This window comes from Xiphophorus hellerii, chromosome 11 (genome assembly GCF_003331165.1).
Source record: "Xiphophorus hellerii strain 12219 chromosome 11, Xiphophorus_hellerii-4.1, whole genome shotgun sequence".
NCBI lineage: Eukaryota > Metazoa > Chordata > Actinopteri > Cyprinodontiformes > Poeciliidae > Xiphophorus > Xiphophorus hellerii.
The window spans coordinates 23,987,133-23,997,635 of NC_045682.1; the positions used below are offsets into that span (position 1 = coordinate 23,987,133).

The 10,503-nt window shown below is 36.7% G+C and overlaps 1 protein-coding gene across 1 annotated transcript; it reads left to right on the forward strand.

The window, feature by feature from the left end:
• Positions 1 to 274: 274 nt before the first annotated feature.
• LOC116727832 (von Willebrand factor A domain-containing protein 7-like) lies at positions 275 to 10,109 on the forward strand. Its single transcript, XM_032575470.1, has 16 exons — positions 275 to 384; positions 1,288 to 1,475; positions 1,568 to 1,840; positions 2,432 to 2,525; positions 2,648 to 2,776; positions 3,454 to 3,640; positions 3,729 to 3,898; positions 4,731 to 4,843; positions 4,920 to 5,036; positions 5,782 to 5,988; positions 6,068 to 6,200; positions 6,279 to 6,428; positions 6,532 to 6,624; positions 6,698 to 6,975; positions 7,075 to 7,368; positions 8,119 to 10,109. Exons 2-16 carry the CDS (start codon positions 1,299 to 1,301, stop codon positions 8,476 to 8,478), a joined length of 2,775 nt encoding a protein of 924 aa, XP_032431361.1. The 5' UTR covers positions 275 to 384; positions 1,288 to 1,298; the 3' UTR covers positions 8,479 to 10,109.
• The last annotated feature ends 394 nt before the right edge of the window (positions 10,110 to 10,503 follow it).

Below are 10,503 nucleotides of genomic sequence, written 5' to 3' on the forward strand. Positions count from 1 at the left end.
AATTGACTGAATTAAAGTATAAAATTTTAACTGTACACTTCATAGGTATTTTTTAAATGTTCACTAATTTTTTTGTGAACATAAATTGAAACTTAAACACATGAAAGAGATTTTTCTGGTGTTTTCTTGTGAAACTTCCATGGAAATAAATCTGAAGGTTACAATTTAACAAGCAGCTATAAATGTTTTTTATTGACCTTCAGCAGTTTTTTTTTTCGTTCTTTGTTTGCATAAAAAGGTCACACGTCACAGCTCTATGCCAACCAAACAATGTGTCACCTTCTCTATCTGAAAGACTCCACCCTCCTACAGAAATAAAAACATAAAAAATTTAGACATTAACGCTTCAGAAACATTGATCTCAGGACATCTGCCACATCGCAGGTAAAAACTATTTTTTCCCTACTTCTCTTTACACGCTTATTGATAAAAAAAATAAATAAAGAATCATAATTTAAGAATAATGTTTGAACTTAAGCTAAAATAAAAAGTTTTAATTCATCCTGCTGTTAAATAAAATCAAGCGATAGTGAAGAGAAACACAGATGAGAAAGATACTTTAAGGGCAGCACGGAGTTTTGCATTTCGCCCTCAACTCAAATGTTAAAATCTGCAGTCCTAACAAAAAAACATCTGTTTTTTTCACTAATTTAAATACATTTAAGAAATCGTTAATATTCACAATGTTAAGACTAATTCATCAAAAGTTACAATTCTACAAGAAAGGATAACGTTACCTGTTTATGTCAATTTTGTACTGAAATTTACTGTATTTTTAGATGTAGAAAAAAATAAAGGAAGAAAGACCCAAAGAAAGAAAGACGCAACACAGTTCTTCCAGTCTCCTGTATTCTTTAGCTACTTGCATCTTTAAAATCACGTAAAACAAACGGGTTTTCATTTTGATGGGTATATGAGTAAATAGGAAAAAAACGGTGCTGAATATTGTTTAAAAAGTCTGACCACAATGATGAAAGATCATTGTGGTCAGACTTTCTTCTAAATATAGAAGAAAGTCTATATTTCTTCTAAAAACAGACCTTGTTTATATATAATATAAACAAGGTGTGTATAATATTTCTTCTAAAAACAGACCTTGAATCTTGATCACAGTTCAGGATTTTTAAAAAAGAGTATAAAGCACCAAAACCAGATCAAATATTACATATTTGATATAAATTGTGTCAGGTTTCTTTGCAGGTTTACTTGTTGTCACCTAATATAAAAATAATCAGAATGTTGCTTTTGGAGAAGGTGTTAAACTTCAGACTTTCTGTTTTCTTGCAGATTTTGCTGTGATGACTGTCTTGGCTGTGCTGTGTTTGCTGCTTCTGCAGACTGGAGCTCATGGTTTTGGTATATTTAATGGAAAGTCTCTGAGCCACCAAGCCATCACAGAGAGAGCCGCCCTAAATGTCACATTGCAGGTGTGCCACAGCCTGGCTCTGTCTGAGGGCAGGGATTTCACTTTTCCTGTAAGAATCAAATTCACCACGTCTTTTTTTAATCCCATTTTCAACCCAATCAGGTTCTGTTTTAATAAAACACAGTGTGTATATCTATGCAGCGTCAGCCTTTTACTGCTTCATCTGTTGCTGCTGCCTGCGGAGCATCAAAATCCTTAAAAAGTTTCATCGAAACCATTCAGCGGATTCAGAGGAAGAATTGGCAAACGGACATTAAATATGCCCTGAGCGCTCGTCGTCACTGTGACAACGAGGAGCTGGATGCAGGGAAGAAGATAATCACAGACGGTTTATCGGTCGTCAAGGCCTCCAATAAGCAGCAGAACTTTGTTTCAGCAACATCGAGCCTCGGAAGGATTTTCCACACTTTACAGGTATTTCTGGATGGTTTCCAACTAAAATTCACAGCAACTAATTCTGCTAGTTTGAACAAAAGTTTTACTTTTAAACTTGTCCGTCTGCTGTTGTACAAATTACACTGACTAGTAGAGGTTTTACTTCGAATAATTCAAAATATTCACAGGTGTTGCGCTATATTTGGTTCTGCTGCCCACTTGTGGAAGAAAGCAGAATAAGAGGTTTCACATTATTATTATTAGTAAAGCTGCAATTTTGTTTTTTGTTTCTTTGAAAATCTGCCTGCATCCCACCTAAAAAATTATAGCAATTAATTCTGCTGTTTTTGGACGTTTTTACTTTTAAATTTGTCCGTTTGCTGTGGTAAAAAGGTAAACAGTCTGCAAATTACACTGACTATTGGGAGTTTTTACTTGGAATAATTTCAAATTTTCACAGGTTTTGTGCAACATTTTGTTCTGCTGCCCACTTGTGGAAGAAAGCGTCACAAAATGAAAGTTTTAAAGGGCTTTTAATAAGTGGTTTGTGAATCAATTCTGTATTTCTGAATTTAATTAACATCAAAGATGAAATATGTTATTTTGTCTCCTGTTTCTTTGAAAATGAAGGATTTCTACAGTCACAGTAACTGGGTGGAAATAGGCCACAAATTCCCAAATACCAATTTGATCAAAGCGAACGCCCCTGTTGGAAACATAGCAGGTAAAGACATGATGATACTGGCTGTAAGGTGTGTTTGGTAACAAACAAAAGGCGGATATTTTGTTTTGCAGTAATTTCTGCTCATATTGATCCGTTATTTCTGCTCCAATCTGAATCTGCAGCTAAAACCAGAGCAACCTGTCAGAGCTGTGCTGGAGATGACTGCAGAAACAACATTCGGAGCGACATTCTGAAAAACAACATACTTACTTCAGGATATTTCAGTGTGAATCCTTTTTCCAAGCCCGCAGGTAAAAAATATTTTTATGAGTTGATTTTTTTTAAATTGACACTTTTTGTAATTTCTCTGACTTTACACTGTGATGGTGCTGCACTTTATTTGGTCTGATCTGATTTTTTAGCAGGTCTTAAAATTGTTTTCATCCAACTTTGAGAAAACACACAGAAAATTCTAAGTTATTAAACTTAGAAGATGAAGAAAAATATTTGGTTGCCATAATTACTTGGTGCCTTTTTTTAAAAACCCTCTAATTTAACCAAATAATCATTATTACGTTTGATTAATCTGATAATACTGCCAGCTGCATTATTGCTCCAAAAATAACATATGACCATTTCGTAATTTTTAGGTGAACTGTGTGTGATTTTTCTTTATTACGGTAATTAGCATTTATTAGCTAATAAATGCTAATTTATTAGCATTTATTTTTAAAAACCGCAAGCTTAGTTTTCTCATAGCAACAAGATCTAACATTGCATGAAAATTCAAATACTACATATAACATTGAAAGAGCATTTCTCAAAACTATGAGAATATTTTTTAGGAGCTTTTGCTGCCTGATGTGTCATTGGACTTTCTTTGGCCCCATGTTTGTGCTTTTTTGGGTACCTGTACATTTCTAAAACCAGCAGTTATACTAGTTCAAACTGGTTAAATCATTTGTGCTCTTTCTATGATGACAAACAGGAAAATGCAGTCATGGCGGTGTACCGGATAGTACAAGTTTAATGGAACCAAAAGGTGGAATCAATAAAGATACGCTGGACTCCAGCCATGGACACCTTCACTCTCAAGCAGCCAACATGGCGATAGCAGCAACCAGTGAGCTGCTGGAGGACGTTCGCAGTGCAGCTGGGGACAAAGCATTCCTTGAGTAATAAATTCGGTATTTCTTGCTGAAGTTATGCCATTGTATAATTTATAAAACTGATTTTTGTCTATCTCTGTTTGTCATTCCTTAGGATGATGGGGCTGTTCAAAGGGAAACCGTTGTGTTTTGTGGTCGACACAACAGGAAGCATGGGGGATGACATCGCTGCAGTGAAAGAGGTCACATCCTCAATAATAAACAGCAAGCTGGGAACACCGGATGAGCCGTCGGTTTATGTTCTGGTTCCTTTCAGTGATCCAGGTAAACCTTAACCAGTGTTTCTCAAACCGTTTCAGGCTGACGACCAATTAACTTGAAATTGCCCAACAATGTACTAATAGTCTCTTGCATTAATAGTCTCTTAACACACATAGCTGTTTCTTTGTTCATCCATGCTGTTTGGTAAATGTGACTAGCCTCAACAAAGCAGTGAACAAGTTTATTCAGGTTATTTTGAGTTATTTACAGATTCTGAAAGTGTGGATTTTCAATTATGTCAAACACATGAAAATCAACAAAGAAGTTGTTCTTTACTACCAAGTTTCGTGTCCTAGAAACAAAAATTCTCTTCCGCACCATTACATTTAAAATAATCCAACAATTTTTATCAATAGTATTTAGTCTATTGAATTATTTTTATTCAAATTAAAATAACAATAGCTGTGAGCAGAGCACTATAAGCAACCAAAGTCCTAAAAAACAAAGAAAGTTCTCACCAATTGAGACTGACGGTATAAACACGTTCAAAAGAATCGAACGACACGTCAAAACTTTCAGCAGGTGTAACTTGGTTTTCTGTGATCATAGAAGTATTCCTATACTTTTCTTTTCTTTTCACCGGTATCTTCAGTTTTTTTGTGAGTGACCCGGTTTTAAGCCATTTATCCAGCGTTATTTTTAAACATAATCCTTTGGTTAGCTAGCTGGTCTATGCATAACACTTTCATATCACATAATGTCACGGCAAATAAACGGCCGTTTACATGCAGTACCTTGCAGAAAGTCTGTTCTGCAACCTCTGTCATTTGGTTTAAGCTGTAAAAGAGTTAAGAGGGATAACACAAAATGTTTTTGTTTTTCATCAAATGTGCAGATTTTGGGCCACTGATACGGACAACAGACCCGGAAATTTTTAAGGCCTACATCAACTCACTGAGAGCAGCTGGAGGTGGAGATATTCCAGAACTGAGTCTTTCTGGACTTCAGGTGCTTTGTTTGATGCTGCAAAATTGATAATATATGAAAAGCAAATACTAAAGCATTCCTCCGTTTCTTCATACAGCTAGCTCTGACTGGCGCGCCTCCCAATTCTGAGATCTTTATTTTTACCGATGCTCCGGCCAAAGACAAACACCTGAGAAACCCGGTGATTGCACTTATTGAGCAGACCAAATCTGTGGTGAGTAATTCTGCAGAAGCAATGTGAATTCTGTTGATCCAGTCAAAAATAATCAATGTGAAAGATATAAAAAGAAGATGGCAATGACCCAATAGTTATCACTGTTACCAAACAGATTCAGTGTCTCATAAACATCTTTGTGACACTTCAGTAAAGGGCAATTTCACCTAATTTTTTACTACCTCTTTTATCTACTCTACTTAAAAAACCACAACACCTGGACTAGATCATTCTACTATAATAGCAGAATATTTAAAACCAAGTTTGTGATTTGTGAAACCTTTATTTGATTTGTGAAACTTCAGTAAAGGGCAATTTCGCCAAATTTTTCACTACCTTCAGCATCTTTTATGAGAGAAAGCAAAAAGCTAAAACTGGATACAACAGCAAAATAATGGACATTTCAGAGAAGGAGGAGTTCAGTACTTATCTGGTCCAGATGCAAAAAGAGAACTGAAATTGACCTTTATTGAAGTTTCACAATTCAAATACAGGTTTCACAAATCACAAGCTGGGTTTTAAATATTCTGCTATTAGTTGAGAGTAATCTAGTCCAGGTTTGAAGAGTCTAGGTGTTGTAGTTTTTTAACTAGAGTAGATAAAAGATGCCAAATGTAGCAAAAAATTTGGTGGCCATTTCCTGAATCGGAAGCTGCAATTGGAAACCAACTTCAGCTTCGTTACATTTTGGTTTGTAAAACGTCTCAATATTTCCAGGTTTATTGGTTCCCTCATTTTGTTTCAGGTGAACTTCATGATAACTAATGTTCTTGGGATCCGTCAACAAACACCAGGAAAGGGTAACCAGCAACAAAGCTATCGGATGGCCAGAGCAGACGGTCAGCTGTACAGAGACCTGGCTCAGACCTCAGGAGGTCAGGCTGTCGAAGTCTCCAAAAGTAATCTGCTGGAGGCCATCAACATCCTAACTGAATCCACTAGCTCCTCTCTGGTATGAAAACAAATCAAGATGAACTGGTTTTGTTTTCACGTTTAAAGATTTCTCCTGCTGAGTTATCTTCAATTTTCAGGTAACCCTTCTGCAAGCTTCCAGGAATCCTGGAAAAACTGAAATCTTTACCTTTTCAGTTGATGAGTCAGTGAGAAATTTGACAATTTACATCACTGGAAGTAATGTTGAGTTTACGCTCATCGATCCCTCAGGTCAGCGTCTACACATTTCATAAGTTGTGCCAACTTCAATTGCTTTTTTTAACCAGTTTCCATAATTTCTTTGTTTAGGTGTGGTTCAAAATGATGTTAATACAGCAGGATCTTCAATAATTTCATCCCAGACGGTTGGAAACCTCCACACTGTCAAGTTGCTGACGCTAGCAGGAGTTTGGGAAATAGGAATAGTGTCAAGCAATCCCTACAGTCTGAAAGTTGTAGGTAAGACTCTGATTTCAACTGTTAAATGTTACAGAATTATTGAAAAAGTGGTTAAATAAAAAGGTTAGATAACTTAATTCATTGTATTTTTCTGCGTTTACAGGAGAGAGCTCCATCGACTTCCTGTTTGACTTCATTGTGGAGTCTGACGGTCCGTTTGGAGGATTTGATGTAATTGACAATCGACCCACAGCTGGTAATGAAAATACAGTTTGGATGTATTGAAAATTAACCGGCTTTGGATCAAGAAACGTTTCTTTTCTTCGAAGGAGAAAATGCCAGTCTGCTGGTGACTCTGTTCGGAAGCGACTCTGCCACGGTGACAGAGGTCACGCTGATTGAATCGTCGGGTTCTGGTCAGGTTAACGGCACCGTGGAGGCCCAGGGTGGAGGAGAATATATCGTCCACTTCGACAGGATCCCATCGGTTGAGTTTGTTGTGCTTGTGAAGGGCCAGAACAACGACGGCGTTTCCAGAGCTTCTTCAGGGATCTTCCAAAGACAGTCGGCCACCAGCCTGAGAGCCTCTGTTCTCACTGTCACTGCGGTAAGTGATGCAAGTAAAAGGCAAAACCTTTAAATATTTAAAATAAATCAGTATCTCTGTTCTTGTGTCTTAACTGCACTCTTTGTATTATATTTTTAGGATGAGTTAGACATCGTGTTGGAGCCAGGAACGCTAAAATCAGTTCTTTTCTCTGTGATGACAACCGGCGAAGGAGGACGCTTCACCATTCAAGCCACCAATGACCAAGACCTTCCGCTGTTTTACCCAACTAATTTACTACTGAGTGCTGGAGGTAGTGCTAACGGGACAGTGAATGTCACAGCTCCTGCCGACACGCCGTCCGGTACCGTCGTCACTCTGACCGTTGGGGCCGTGGCTCCTGGAGGTTCAGACACCAACTATGCTGTGCTGCATCTCACCGTCCTTCCAAAAGTAACGTGTCATTTGTTTTTCATACATTTAAGACATCATTGTATGATGGAGAATTAGGGCCATGCTAATAAAAAATGAATAAAAATTACGACAATAAAGTGATAAAATTACTAGAATAAACTCGTACAAGAAAAACGTCAATGTTTTGAGAATAAGGTTATTCTAATACGAGAATAAAGGCACAATAGTATGAGAATAAAGTCAGTATTGTGAGAATAAAGTTATAATATTACTAGCATAAAGTCGTAGTACAATTTGAATAAAGTTGTACAAGAATAAAGTCTAAATAATGCAAGAATAACATATTTATAGAATAAAGTCATAGTATAATGAGAATAGAGTACTATTACAAGAACAGAGTCATAATATGAGAATAAAGTTAATATTGCAAGAATAAGGTCATAATACTATTAGAATAACGTTGTACAAGAATAAAGTCAAAATAATGCGAGAAAAACATCATATTTAAAGAATAAAGTCATAATGTTATGAGAATCAAGTTATGCAAAAATAAAGTCGTAGTATTTTGAGAATAAAGTTGTAATATTATTAATATTACATTATCCAAACTCTGATCATTATTTTCTTAATATCCTGTTTGTTTCTGCTATATTTTTTATATTCATTTAAATATTCTTATTATTTATTTTCACTGCCTTCCAGGGTTGCTACTTTTTCCTAGCCGGGCCCTAATACGCTGCCACATTATTGAGGGTAAATATTGATATTTTTGCTGTCGCTCTTTTACAGGTGACTGATTTCACTCCACCAGTGTGCAAACAACTCAGCCCGCAGAACAGATGCTTTAAAAACTGCAACCAGTTGACGTGGGAGGTCTCCGTCCAGGTGAGCGATGGCGTTAACGGGACGGGCGTGGACAGCGTCAGTCTCAGAGAAGGCAGCGGCACGATGAACATCAGCACAGCAGCTGATAATACAACGACAGTGACGTATGTGGCTTCCTGCTGCTCGTCTAAAATGCAGCTGGTGGTTGTGGATCAAGTCGGCAACGTGGAAATCTGTAGTTTCTCTGCCGCATCTTGGACCTCGAGAGTGGATTACTCAGTTTTACTTTTCTTTGTCTTCACATTCCTGAAAGTTTGCTTGTAGCCCCGGACGGTGATCATCAGAATTTTCCAACTTATGAACCATGTTGGAAGATTAGATCCTAACTAAATGTCAGCTTTTTTGGGGCTTTTCACAGAATTGAACAGAAAATGTAATTTTTGATTTCTAAACCAGTTTCTCTTACACAAAGCAACAACTATGTCATGTCTGAAGGTGGCACCAATATGGAAATCGTCTGAACTTAAAGTTGAGTGTTACAGTTTTTTTGTTTTTTGTTTTTTAATTCTTACGTACTAAACAATTCAACTGTACATCCAATTAGAAGACCTTCTGTAAAAATGGAATAAACTTTATGTATAAGAAACACTGCACACACTTTAAAAAGTCAGGGTTTCCCCCAGTATATCATAAGTCTGGCGGGCCACCAGGCTTTACTTGTGCCCCCACCACATTATTTATTTAAGTCTTTTTAAAATGTTTGCAACTTTATAGTTGGTGTTCAGGTATTAATCTTCCAATCTTTCAATAACACATAATTATCAAGTGATTTTTTCAAATTTCCTGTCAACTTTAAACATTTTTAACTCAAAAACACGGCGGGCTGCTGGATGAAAGACTGCTGTAGCACCCAACCACCAGGCTGAGCAAGTTTTCTGGAGGAAACTTTGAAAAGGTGTTCACAGTAATAAACTTTGCATTGAGAATATCTCAGGCTATTTTAGCTCAAAGTATTTTCATGACAGATTTCTTACATGGAGGTTTTTATAAGCTTTATATCATTTTGTAGTTTTATTTCCTCATCAAAAACAATGCTGCTTTGATTCTTTCATGCATGTTTGAGGAATCCTTGAATCTCCTGTGGCAGCCAATAGGGGATGCTTTAACTCCAGCTCATACAATACGTCGCGCCTTTTCCATATAGTTGAGCTTCCACCTCACAAAGCATCCCTCTCCTGCAACTTCCCACTCTGCTCCTCTAGACTAGTTGCAGCAACGATTAGCTAACGCCTGGCTGAACTCTGAATCTGCTTAGGTCATCACAGCATGTACTTCTCAGAGCGGAAAACAATCACCCGGCTTCTTGTCAACCAACCGATCTGGTCCATGTTCACGACCAGATGGATTCCTAGATGATCAGATAAGTTGAAGCAGAAAGTTTCAACACGCCAAGCAGGAGAAACGTGATCTTGTCTCTATTATCAGATATGAAAGGAACACTGAATTTCCGTGATCCTGCTTTCCAATTCAGAAAAAGACTGTAATTTATAATAAAATAATCAGTTAATATTTTTATTAAAGCTGAAAAAAACTATACAAGTAGATTTAGTTCTGGAGAAGTCGGATGTGGAGGTGAACGGTTCAGTAATTTCAAGTTTTTCTTGCTTCATGACAAATAGATTCGTCTTTTTACAAGATGATAAAATTTAATATTTAGCTTACCAAAGAGTTTTAACTTCTGTCACTCTAATGCATAATGTTTTTCTGTCATATATTGTGGCTAAAACACCAGGTGGACTGAACATGTGCATCATATTGCAAATGCAATTCAAATAGCGCTGCAATGATCCTACTTATCCTTATGCTATACACTTCCATTTTTTGGTTTTAATTTAATTAATATAAATTAAATGTTTTTAATTTAATGTGTTTTATTAAACCTTCTTAAAACCACATTTCTAAACCTCTCATTTCCTTATTTACAGCAGCAGCAGAGGGGGGCTTTTCTTTGAGTTATTGGTTAAGCTTCCATTAACTTATTTTTCCAACATCTGAATTATGTAACAAAGTAAACTTTGGTCTCTTAAGAAACCAAAAGTGAACATGCAGGAATCCTGCTCAGTGGCTTTTGCATCCTGTAACTGAACGGAGTGTTTATTAAACTTTAGGCCTGGAACCTGTCTGCAAAAAGAAAGTATTTGGTATCTACCCTACTATCAATTATCTATAGAAATACGAGAAGTATGCAAATAATCACGCTGTGGTTTGAATAATGATTAAAAACGAAAGTAAAGAACGCTGTTGCAATTTTTTCCCCTCTCCTCCTTAGCAGAACCTAAATCAAAAACC

Bases quoted from the DNA above. Each gene is read 5' to 3' on its own strand.
- LOC116727832 (XM_032575470.1), top strand. From the start codon at position 1,299: ATGACTGTCTTGGCTGTGCTGTGTTTGCTGCTTCTGCAGACTGGAGCT. The intron at 2,526-2,647 runs GTAAAGACATGA...CTGAATCTGCAG, and splicing joins CCCTGTTGGAAACATAGCAG to CTAAAACCAGAGCAACCTGT. The intron at 6,625-6,697 runs GTAATGAAAATA...TTTTCTTCGAAG, and splicing joins TGACAATCGACCCACAGCTG to GAGAAAATGCCAGTCTGCTG.